Genomic DNA, 13,109 nt, shown 5'->3' with positions numbered 1-13,109 from the left:
ATGTTTGGGTTTTTACTGAGTCACGGGAAGTGTCCAAATGGCCTGGTGGTATGGTCAGGCAGATGGGCAATGGAAAACTGGTCTATTAAAGGAATACCTGTATGGGACATGGCCCTGTGGAAATCACTCTGGGAACATAAGGGGTATATTAAAGTAGATTATGTTAATGCGCACAAGAAGAACTCCCTTCCAGAACTGGAAGTTGATTGGTAATGGCGAGCAGATATCCTGGTGTACTTGCTTGACATGGCCACCTGGGTCCATGAAATGAGTGGACACTGGAGGTCTGTAGCAATGCAGAGATGGGCTGAATCTAGATATATTCCTCTTACACTCTGAGACACAAAATGCCAATAAGAACTGTTTTGTCTGCTAAAAAGAGAGACAGAGAGGCAGAGGGCTATGCAGCAAATTCCACAGGGGAAAAGTCCTACACATAGCTGTCATGTTGAACTGATGCTTTTAGTCCCTGGAGGCTACAAATGGGTCCTACCAGGTATAGACACTTACTCTGGTATGAGCTTTGCTTATCCCAGAGTAGATGCAAATGTTCAATGTACTATAAAAGGACCAGAACAGAAGATATTGTATCAATGACCATGGAGGCACACTTCTTCAGACCAAGGAACACTTTCATCCTCAGAGCAATAGTATGATAGAAAATTGAAACGGGCAATTGAAACATTTGTTGTCTAAAATATGAGAAGATAAAGTCATGAAGCCTTCATTAGTGTGTGATCACACTCAACAATAGGGAGGCTAAGTGAGAGTTCCTTCTAGACAGATTCCTCTACTTTTCTGGGAAGAGGGGATGGAAAAGGATGCTTGTACAACTATACTTTTCTCTTTACGATTAACGTTTTTCGTTTTTCCCCACGTCACCTCCACTTTCTTCTTTTCTACCTGATGTAATGTTCCTAGGACCAGGGCTGCAACTGTGGGTGCCAGAAGCAGGGATGATTCTTAAGCCCAAACTGTAACTATACTTTTAAATCTTTATGTCAGAATTCCTAAGGGCCTGATGGTGTAGACTATGTCTTATTCCACCTGGCCAAATTGGGCATGACAGTAAATGCAGTTATATTGCCTGGTGTTTCAGACTGCCTACTAGCTCGGTACCTATGTAACCTTAACCTTATCTTATATGAATGAAATGGACTGAGTGGGAAGTACTTGCTAAACTAGTATTACTGATGGCAATCTGGGCCAGCCCAGTGGCCAAACCAACGGTCTCATTCAAAGATGCTCAAAGGAAATGTCTGAGTATAAATGGAGAGAAGGAGGAATGGCAGTTGAAGGTAAAGGAATGAATAAATGCGTTATGCAACAAGGGAAATCCAGTATTACCTTGGTGTCTCAAAAGAAGCTTAGAACAAAGATGATATTGTTTCTTGGCTCAGCTGTAGCAGATGCCAGAAAGGGAAAAGCCATATGTTGCTGAGACTACTCCTGCTTTTGGAACCTGACAAGTCTGTAAACCTGAGGAACATCGCTCTGGGACATGTTTTGATCATATGATATGATGACGACTAGGATAACTGTTAATGCCTGTGTAGGACTCCAGTAATGTGCCAGTATCTTTTGACTCTTATTTTTCAGGTTATATTTACTAATATACCATGATATGTTATAATACAGGTATTGTTAATAAGATTATATGCTGATATTGATGGTCATATATACTGGGAATTTGAATTAAAGCCTCCTCAATATGCAATACCAATGGGAAATGATTGGCCTGAGCAAGAGAGCTAATTTCTATGGTAAATAGCTCTGTGAGAATGTATCATAGGGTACAAATAATAGTAGATCAAGATGAAAAATCAGTAAATGAGTACAAAAATATGAAAATTTGTATAATGGCTTTAGAGGATGAATTACCTGTTTCTCTAAATCTATTCCTATCCCACTCTGGCTCCTCCAAATCTTAGGCATATTCACACTGCTACTGATGTTGTGTCTATAATATAAGTGCTGTACTAAATATAGATGGCCAGCCATACAAATATGATTGTTTTGTTGTAAGAAAGCCTTGGCCAGAGGCCAGGGGGTAGCTTGTGTAATAAAGAACTAACCTTACCCAAAGAGAGTCTGGCCTTTGCCCTCAGTTACTGGGAAATGAAAGGAGTGTCTTTGTTTGTCTGGAAACTCTGGCCACCAGACAGTCTAACAGTGTGATTTATGATGGGGGCTTTGGGAAATGTGGTATCAATTTTGCCTTTGGAAAGTGTTGGAGACTACAGGTATATGGGCAGTATATGATGTGCCTCAATAAAAACTCCAGATGCTAAGGGCTTAGAGCTTCCCTGATAAGCAACAATCCCTGTGTTGTTACACACTGATGCCCGGAGAGCAATGTGTTCATGATTCCACAGGGAGAAGATATTAGAAGCTCTCCACGTGGTACCTCTCCTTTATTCTGTCTTATGCACTCCTTCCCTTGGTTGATTTTAAATTGTATCCTTTCCCTGTAGTAAACCATAACCATGAGTATACCACCTTTCAATGAGTTCTCTGAATCCATCTTGTGAATTACTGAAACTGAGGGTGGTTTTGGGAAGGCATTGAACTGCAATTGGTGTCAGAAGTGAGGGTAGTCTTGTGGAGTGCTCCAACTTTTTGTTTGGCTCTCACAGTGGCCAAAATTTCTTACACTAAACCATATAAATCTCAAGATAGCTTACCTGAGATCCTTTCTTGCTACCTGGCAAGTTAATTATAAGAGTTTTCCCTCTGATTCCACATACAGGCCTGGAAGGAAAGAGAAACCTGATGAATACTAAATTAGAATGATAGTTGGTTTAAATACATTCAACAACAAAGATCAATCATTGTACTTTATATGTGAACTGTTTTAGGAATTAAGTTGTTATAGCTAAAGATTCACCAATTGTTATACAAATTGGGCTCTCACTCTGGCTGAGGTTTTTATAATAATGGTTAGTGCAGGGGATTTGAAAAATGCACTGAACATGAAATCAGAATAAATTAGCCACTTTAAAGAAATAAATTACCTTCTTCCTCTAACTTCAACTTTTTCATATTTCTTACAGTTCTAAGAATTCAATGAGATAGCATATTAAAAATGACTAGTATATCGGGGGCTTCCCTGGTGGCGCAGTGGTTGAGAATCTGCCTGCCAATGCAGGGGACATGGGTTCGAGCCCTGGTCTGGGAAGATCCCACATACCGCAGAGCAACTGGGCCCGTGAGCCACAATTGCTGAGTCTGCGCATCTGGAGCCTGTGCTCCGCAACAAGAGAGGCCGCGATAATGAGAGGCCCGCGCACCGTGATGAAGAGTGGCCCCCACCTGCCGCAACTAGAGAAAGCCCTCGCACAGAAATGAAGACCAACACAGACATAAATAAATAAATAATAAATAAATTTAAAAAAAATGACTAGTATAGTAATATCTATGTTCAAAAGTCTAACACATAAGGCACTCATGAGTTGAGTGAGATGTTTAAACTCTTGCTTCTCAGGAAGTCTATACGTTTTAAAGTAAGACAGGTCTCTCATAAATCAATAGCAGTGGGGAGAGTTTAGAGAGCTCAGCTGTTAACTGATTCATTGATAAACAGTGTCAATTTAAAGTAGAAAGGTCTTTCAGAGATCACTGTAAATTTTCAGGCCACTTTTAAACCAAGTGGTTAGATAAGAAACATAAACAGTGGAAAAGCATGGAAAACTGGAATAAAGAGTTGAAGGCCTAGATTTCATGACAGTTCAAATCATGCTCTTCCAATAATTGGCTGTGTTACTTTGACCTGGTAATGATATCATTTCCATCATTTGAAAACAAAAGGACTAGATTAGATTAGTCTATTTCTAAAATTTCACAACTTAGATGGTAAGTCACATAAGAATCTTTTCCTAAAACTTCTGATTGAGTTTCTTCTTTAACTACTTTAACTCTTTGAAATAACCTAAAATTGTCTTTTATTTTATTGTTTTTTTCTTGTCCTATTCACAAAGTGTTCATAGCTATTTAAAACTTTCCATACGCTTTTCTTTTTAACTGAGATATAGTTGACAAATAACATTGTATTAATTTTAGGTATACAACATAATGATTTGATATGTGCATATTTTGTGAAATGATCATCACAATAAGTTAATATCCATCACCACACACAGTACAATTTTCTTCTTGTGATGAGAACTCTTACAATCTACTCTCTTAGAAACTTTCAACTATACAATATTATTAACGATAATCAACATGCTGTACATTACATCCCCAGGATTTATATGCGGAAATTTGTGCCTTTCGACCACGTTCACGTATTTTACCCACTCACCAACCCCTGCCTCTGGCAACCACCAATCTGTTCTCTGTATCTATGAGTTGATTATTTTTAGATTGCATATGTAAGTGAGATCATATAGTATTTGTCTTTCTCTGACCTATTTCACTTAGCACAATGGACTCAAAGTCCATTCATGTTGTCACAAGTAGCAAGATTTTCTTATTTTTATGACTGAATAATGTTCTATAGCATATATATGCCTCATTTCCTTTATCCATTTATCCATCAATGGATACTTAGTTTGTTTTCACGTCCTGGCTATTGTAAATAACGCTGCAGTAAAGATGGAGGTGCAGATATCTTTTTGAGATAGGGATTCTGTTTGCTTTGGATAAATACCCAAAGGTCAAATTGCTGGATCATATGACAGTTCTATTTTTAATGTATTTAGGAACCTCCATACTGTCTTCCACAGTGGCTGCACTAACTTACACTGCCACCAACAGTGTATGAGAGTTCCTTTTTCTGCATCTCCTCTCCAACACTTGTTATTGTTTTCAATAACAGCCATTCTAATGGATGGGTGTGAGGTGATATCTCATTGTGGTTTTGAGTTGCATTTCCTGAATTAGTGATGTTGAACATCTTCTGATGTGCCTGTTGGCCATCTGTATGTCTTCTTTGGAAAAATTTCTATTCAGATCCTCTGCCCATTTTTTAATTTTAAAAAAATTGTTGAGTTGTTTATAAATTTTGAATATTAACCACTTATGGATACATGATTTGCAAATATCTTCTGCCATTTGGTAGGGTTTCTTTTCATTTTGTTGATGGTTTCTTTTGCTGTGTAGAGTTTTTTAGTTTGATGTAGTCCCATTTGTTTAATTTTGCTTTTGTTTCCTTTGACTGAGGATACATATCCAGAAAGAGACTGCTAAGACTGATGTGAAAAGTATACTGCCTACGTTTTCTTCTAGGAGTTTTATGGTTTCTGGTTTTACATTCAAGTCTTTAATCCATTTTGAGTTAATTTTTGCGTATGGTGTAAGATAGGGTCTAGTTTCATTCTTTTGCATGTGCTATCCAGTTTTTCCAACACAATTTATTGAAGAAACTGTCCTTTCTCCATTGTATGTTCTTTGCTCCTTTGTTGTAAATTAATTGTCCATATATGTATGGGTTTATTTCTGGGCTCTCAGTTGTGTTCCATTGATTTATGTCTGTTTTTCTGCCAATACCATGCTGTTTTGATTATTATAGTTTTGTAGTATAATTTGAAATCAGGGAGTGTAATACCTCCACTTTGATCATTTTTCTCAAGATTGCTTTGGCTATCCAGGGTCTTCTGCGGTTCTATACAAATTGTAGGATTTTTTTGTTCTATTTCTATCAAAAATGTCATTGGTATTTTGATGGGGATTTCACTGAATCCATAGGTTGCTTTAGGTAATGTGGATATTTTAACAATGTTAATTTTTGTAACATGAGCATGGACTATCTTTCCATTTCTTTGTGTCTTATTCAATTTCTTTCAACAATGTCTTATAGTTTTCACTTCTTTGGATTAATTTACTACAAGGTATTTTATTCTTTTTGTTGTGATTGTAAAAGGAAATGTTTCCTTAATTTCTCTTTATGTTAGTTCATTCTTAGTGTACAGAAATGCAACAGATTTTTGTATGTTGATTTTGTATCCTACAACTTTACTGCATTCATTTATTATTTCTAATAGTTTTTCTGTGGAATCTGTAGGGTTTTCTATATGTAAAATCATGTTATCCACAAATAGTGACAGTTTTACTTCTTCCTTTCCAATCTGGATTTCTTTTTCTTACCAAATTGCTCTAGCTAGGACTTCAGTACTATGTTGAGTAAGAGTGGCAAGGTGGCAAGAGTGGGTATCCTTCTCTTGTTCCAAATCTTAGAGAAAAAGTTTTCAGTTTTTCACCATTCAGTATGATGTTAGCTGTGGGTTTGTCGCATATGGCTTTTATTATGTTGATGTATGCTCCTTCATTTTATTGAGTTTTTTTTTTTTTAATCATAAATGGGTGTTGACTCTTGTCATATGCTGTTTTTAGGGCATCTATTGATATAATCATGATTTTTGTCCTTCATTTTTGTTAATGTGATGTATCATGTTGATTGATTTGTGGATACTGAACCATCCTTACATCCCTGGAATAAAGTTCATTTGATCATGGCGTATGGTCCTTTTAATATATTGCTGTATTCAGTTTGCTAATGTTTTGTTGAGAATTTTTACATCTATGTTTGTCAGACATACTGGCCTGTAATTTTCTTTTTTGTGTGTTGTTCTTCTCTGGTTTTGGTATTAGGGTAATGTTGGCCTCATAAAAAGAGTTATGAAGTGTTCCCTTCTCTTCTAGTTTTTGGAAGCGTTTGAGAAGAATTGGTATTAAGTCTTTAAATGTTTCGTAGAATTCAGCAATTAAGTTGTCTGGTCCTGGATGTGTTTCTTAGGAGGTTTTTGATTACTGTTTCCATCTCCCTACTAGTGATTGATCTATTCAGATTTTCTATTTCACATGATTCAGTCTTGGAAGAATGTGTGATTCTAAGAATTGATCCAGTTCTTCTAGGTTGTCCAATTTGTTGATGCATAGCTGTTCACAGTATTCTCTTATGATCCTTTGTATTTCTGTGATATTGGCTGTAATTTTTCCTTGTTTCTGATTTTATTTATCTACACCTTCTCTTTTTTCTTAGTGAGTCTAGCTAAAGGTTTGTCAATTTTGTTTATCTCTTTAAAGAACCAGTTTCATTGACTTTTTTCCCATTGCCTTTTTTAGTCTCTATTTCATTTATTTCTGCTCTGATTTTTATTTTCTTCTTTATATTGATTTTAGACTTTGTTCTTCCCCCACCCCTTCCAGTTCCTTTAGGTGTAATGCTAAGACTGTTTATTTGAGATATTTCTTGTTTCTTAAGGTAGGCTTTATTGCTATAAACATTCCTCTAAGTACTGCTTTTGCTACATCCCATAGATTTTGATATGTTGTATTTTCATTTTATTTGTGTTCAGGTATTTTTTGATTTCTCCTTTTGATTTCTTCATTGACCCAATAGTTGTTCAGTAGCATGTTGTTTAGTCTCCACATATTTTCCAGCTTTCTTCTTGTATTGATAGTTGATCATGCCATGGTGGTGGAAAAGATGCCTGATATGATTTCAGTATTTAAATTCACTGTGACTTCTTTTGTGTTCCAACATACGGTATATTCTTGAAAATGTTCCATGTGCATTTAAGAATATGTAGTCTGCTGCATTTGGATGAAATGATCTGTATAAATATCTTAAGTCCATTGTTTCATTTAAGGACTGTTTCCTTTTTGACTTTATGTTTGAAAGATATATACATTTCTCTGTGAATTCTTCAATTTCTTTCATCAATGTTTTATAGTTTTCAGTGTACAGATCTTTCAATTTCTTAGTTAAATTTATTCCTAGGTATTTTATTCTTTTTGATGCAATCGTAAATGGGATTGTTTTCTTAATTTCTCTTCTTGATAATTTGTTATTAGTGCATAGAAATGTAACTGATTTTTATATATTGATTTTGTACTCTGAAACTTTACTAAATTTGTTTATTAAACTTTTTTTTTTTTTTTTTTGGTGAAGTCCATAGAGTATACTATATATAATATCATGTCATTTGCAAAGAGAGACATTTTACTTCTTCCTTTCTTATTTGGGTGACTTATTTCTTTTCCTTCTCTAATTGCTCTGGCTAGGACTTCCATTACTATCTTGGATAAAAGTGGCAAGAGTGGCTGTCCGTGTCTTGTTCCTGATCTTAGAGGAAAAGTTTTCAGTTTTTCACCATTGAGTATGATAGCTGTGGGCTTGTCACATATGGCCTTTATTACTTTGAGGTATGTTCCCTCTATACCCACTTTGCTGAGAATTCTCATCATGAATGGATGTTCAATTTTCTCAAAATTTTTTTCTGCATCTATGGAGATGATCATATGATTTTTTTCCGTCATTTTGTTACTGTGGTCTATCATACTCACTGATTTGTGGATGTTGGGAATTTTTCCATATCTTCTAGGCTGTCCAGTTTGTTGGTGTATAATTGTACATAGCAGTCTCTTTGTACACAGTAGATTCTTTGTATTTTTGTGGTATCAGTTGTAACGTCTCCTCTTTCATTCCTAATTTTATTTATTTGAGTCCTCTTTTTTCCTGATGAGTCTAGCTAAAGGCTTGTCTATCTTGTTTATCTTTTCAAAGAACCAGGTCTTCATTTCATTGATCATTTCTATTGTCTTTTTAGTCTCTATGTCATTTAAGAAAAATAATACATTTATTTATTTATTTTTGGCTGTATTGGGTCTTCGTTGCTGTGCGCGGGCTTTCTGTAGTTGCGGTGAGTGGGGGCTACTCTTCTTCGTTGCAGTGTGCGGGCTTCTCATTGCAGTGGCTTCTCTTGTTGCAGAGCACAGGCCCTAGGCACGCAGGCTCAGTAGTTGCGGTGAGTGGGCTCAGCAGTTGTGGCTCGCGGGCTCTAGGGTACAGGCTCAGTAGTTGTGGTGCATGGGCTTACTTGCTCCACGGGGTGTGGGATCCCCTTGGACCAGGGATCAAACCTGTGTCCCCTGCATTGGCAGGCAGATTCTTAACCACTGTGCCACCAGGGAAGTCCCTATTTCCTTTTTTTTTTTTTTTTTTTTACTCTGGTCTTTGTTATTTCCTTCCTTCCACTGCAGGCTTAGTTCTGTTTTATTTTTTTAAAATTCTTTGGAGTGTAACGTTAGGTTGTTTCTTTAAGCTCTTTCTTCTTTCTTAATGTAGGCATTGATTGCTCTGAACTTCCCTCTTAGAACTGCTTTTGCTGCATCTTATAAGTTTTGGTATGTTGTATTTCCATTTCCATGTGTCTCAAGATATTTTTTGATTTCTCTTTTGATTTCTCCTTTGACCCACTGGTTGTTTAGTAGCATGTTGTTGAATCTCCATATATTTGTGGATTTTCCAATTTTCTTCTTGTAATTGATTTCTAGTTTCATACTACTGTAGTCAGAAAAGATGATTGATACGATTTTAATCTTAAATTTCAAGATTTGTATTGTGGCTTAACATGTGATCTATTCTGGAGAATGTTCTATGTGCATTTGAGAAGAATGAGTATTCTGTTGCTTTCCATCTGATCTAAAGTGTCATTTAAGTCCAATGTTTCCTTACTGATTTTCTGTCTGGATGATTTATCTATTGATGAAAGCGGAGTACTGAAATCTCCAATTATTGTATTTGCTGTCTATTTCTCCCTTAAGGTATGTTAATACTTGCTTTATATACTTTATATTCATAGGTGCTCCTATGTTGGGTGTGCAAATATTTACAAACGTTATATCCTCTGGTTGGATTGATCCCTTTATTATTATACAGTGACCGTCTTTGTCTCTTATACAGTCTTTTGTTTAAGTTTATTTTGTCTCATATAATTATAGCTATCCCAGCTTTCTTTTGTTTTTTATTTGCATGGAATATCTTTTTCCATCCTTTTACTTTCAATGTGTATGTATCCTACGTGAGAAGTTAGTCAGGCAGCATATAGTGGGGTGCTTTTTTAAAAAAAAATTCATTCAGCTACTGTATATTTTGATTGGAGAATTTATTCATTTACATTTAAAGTAATTATTGATAAGTATGGACTTATTGCCATTTTGTTAACTATTTTCTGCTGTTTCATAATTCCTTTGTTACTTTCTTCTTCTCTTGCTCCCTTCCTTTGTGATTTGATGATTTTTTTGGTAGAAGTATGCTTAGATTCCTTTTTATTTATCTTTTGTGTATCTACCACAGGTTTTTGCTATGTGGTTACCATTAAGCTTATGTAAAACATCTTTTATTTATAAGTCTATTTTAAGCTGATAACTTTTATTTATGTCTATTTTAAGCTGATAACAACTTAAGTTCAAACACATTCTAAAGCTCTACATTTTTACTCTTCCCACTATGTTTAATGCTTTTGATGTTGCAGTCTGCATCTTTTTGAGTATTCACTAAACAAATTATTGTAGTTATAGTTACTTTTACTACTTTAACCCTTCACACTAGATAAGTGGTCAATCCACCGCCATTACAAGAGTAGATTATTCTAAATTGAACTATGTATTTACCTTTACTAGTGAGGTTTACATTTTCATATGCTTTCCTGTTAGCACTCTTTCATTTCAGCTTAAAGAAGTCCCTTTAACTTTTCTTGTAAGGCCAATCTAGTGGTGCTGAATTCTTTTAGCTTTTGCGTGACTGGAAATTCTTCACCTTTCCTTTAACCCTGAAGGACAACTTTCTTGGGTCAAGTATTCTTGGTAGACAATTTTTTCACTTCAGCACTTTAAATACATCATGTCACTCCCTTCTGGCCTGCAAAGTTTCTGCTAAAGAATCTACTGAAGGTATTATGGAAGTTTCCTTATATATAAAAAGTTGTTTTTCATTCTTGCTTTTAAGATTCCCTCCTTGTCTTTATAATTTTTGACAATGTAATTGCAATATGTCTTTGTGTGGGTGGGTCTCTTTGGATTCATGTTTACTGAAACTCTCTGGGCTTCCTGGATCTGGATGTCTGTTTCCCATGTTAGGGACATTTTCAGCCATTAATTATTCCTTTAAATAGGCTTCTGTCCCCTCCTCTTTTCTCTCTGGGATTCTTAGAAATGTTAATATTATTCTGCTTGATGTTGTCCTGTAAGTCCTGTAAGCTATCTTCACTCTTTTTCTTTCTGTTCCTCTTTCTGGATGAGTTCTATTGCCCCATCTTCAAGTTCCTCAATCCCTGCTTCTGCATTATCTAGTGCTGTTGAACCCTTGTATTGAAATTTTCAGTTCAGTTATTGTATTCTTCAGGTTTGTGACTTCTGTTTGGTACTTTCTTATATTCTCTCTTTGTTGAAATTCTTACTTTGTACATGCATTGTTCTCCTGACGTTGGTGAGCACGTTTATGACCATTATTTTGAACTTTTTTTCAGGTAAACCATTTATGTCTGTTTCATTAAGGTCTTTTTTTGAGGTTTTGTCTTTTAGGTACAGATTGATACATGCCTCTGGGATCTTTGTAATTTTATGAAGCAAGTTCATTCTAACTGTACTTATGTCATTTCTTTTTCTAAGTATAGTGGTCATAAATTTATCCTTACTTAGAATGATGTTGGGTCTATCTACATTTTTAATTTATCAAATATTACAAAACATGGAATATATTGTCCAAGAATATAACTATTTTCCAAGGATGTTTCCAAGAATGTTCCAAGTTTTATTAACTCCCTCCACCACAAGGTTAGTGACAAATTAAAATTCAGTCAATACTTTTAATTCCAACCTTTTGGTCATCAAGCCCAGGCCTGTTATGTCTCCAATAATACTTCATTTGCTCTAGGTTGATACCCAAATAGCAGTGTTAATAAAGCTATGGGTATAAACTTCTATCAGTACTGTATGTACATAATAATCATAATACCTAGACCACTATTTCTGTATGTGTGTTATGTGTGTATGTATGATATAATTAAAAGCCTTAGTATATAGCCATGAGAAATTATATCTGTTTTTTCCCCCTCAATCTCTTTGGCCTTTTATTTTGCCAAAAATATGAGATCAGACTTAACAAAAATTCTTTGTTAGTTCCCCGTTCTCTTTGAATGTTTAAAAATTAATTTTGAGATGTGGTTTTTCATTTCTAGAACATCCAGAGTTATTGTAAGAAGAAAGTACTTTTCATTTATATAAACCTTTTTGGTTAATGAAGTATTTTTACAAACACTATTTTACTTAATAATTTTGAGAAACATAAGCACCATATTCTTAGCATATTCCAAAACTTATTAAACGACCTGCAGTAAGTATTATGGGATAAATGCAACGCAATTCCTTAAGGAGTTTATAAATATTAATACAGATCACAAAAGCATATAAACAACTACAAGATAGTAAGTGATGACACAAATTATCCTAAAATACAATGTGTTCAAAATAAGAGCAATAAATTTCTTTGGGAGGGTATGAAGTATGTCTTTATGCAAGAGATAGCTCTTGAGTGAATTTATAAAGGGAAATATTTCAACAGGTAGGAAAGTGGGGGAACGGCAAGAAAAAGAGGATAGTTTTAAGTGGAGGGGAAAAACAAGATAAAAGCACAGAGGCAAAAAAAAAAGCACCAAGTACTTTTTGAGTATATTAAGTCCTTCATCTAGTGAGAGCACATTGTACTCAGAGGAGTAATGTGAGATAAGAAGTACCAGTGGGAAGACGTTGCAGTCTGAAAGATTAATAGTTTGCAATGTGTGGTCTCTGTGCCAACAACATATGCATCATTTGGTAAATTGTTAGAAATGTAAAACGTTCCACACTGCCCTGCTCCTTTCCTCACGGCGCCTGACCTACTGAATCAAAAACTATGGGGTGAGATCTAGCACTTAGTATCTTACTAAGCGCTCTAGTTGATTTTGTTCCATGGCAAAGCTTGAGAACTACTGTGATAAACTATGCTTGAATTTTGGTACTACTATTTATTATCAGTGTAAACTTGCCTTAGTTACTGAGTCTCTTTAATGTAGTTTTCAAAATCTGAGTTGTTGCAAGCATTAATATAATCCTTGACATATAATGTACAGTACAGTGGATACATAATGTACAATATAGTACTTAATGGATACTTAATAAGTACCTGGCCCTTTTTCTCTTAGAAAGTATATTGTGATTAGACACTGGAAGTCATAAATTCACTATAAAGAGGTAGAACGTATTACTAAGGTATCGGGGACCGCTGATGGATTCTGTTCAATACAGTCAAGCACTACTTGAGGAATAACAGTCTAAAATAAACGGAA

General features: G+C 35.3%; 1 protein-coding gene across 4 annotated transcripts in view; it reads right to left on the bottom strand.

Moving 5' to 3' along the window:
- The window catches only part of GPHN (gephyrin), a 626,292-nt gene that overhangs the window by 270,852 nt on the left and 342,331 nt on the right, over nucleotides 1–13,109 (bottom strand). For all 4 annotated transcript variants that reach the window (XM_059914468.1, XM_059914469.1, XM_059914466.1 and 1 more), the window contains exon 6: nucleotides 2,685–2,751. In XM_059914468.1, coding sequence (XP_059770451.1) covers nucleotides 2,685–2,751 — 67 coding nt within the window. The remainder of the gene's footprint in view (nucleotides 1–2,684; nucleotides 2,752–13,109) is intronic.

The sequence above is a fragment of the Balaenoptera ricei genome, chromosome 2, assembly GCF_028023285.1.
Source record: "Balaenoptera ricei isolate mBalRic1 chromosome 2, mBalRic1.hap2, whole genome shotgun sequence".
NCBI lineage: Eukaryota > Metazoa > Chordata > Mammalia > Artiodactyla > Balaenopteridae > Balaenoptera > Balaenoptera ricei.
This window is presented reverse-complemented; position numbering and strand designations above follow the sequence as displayed.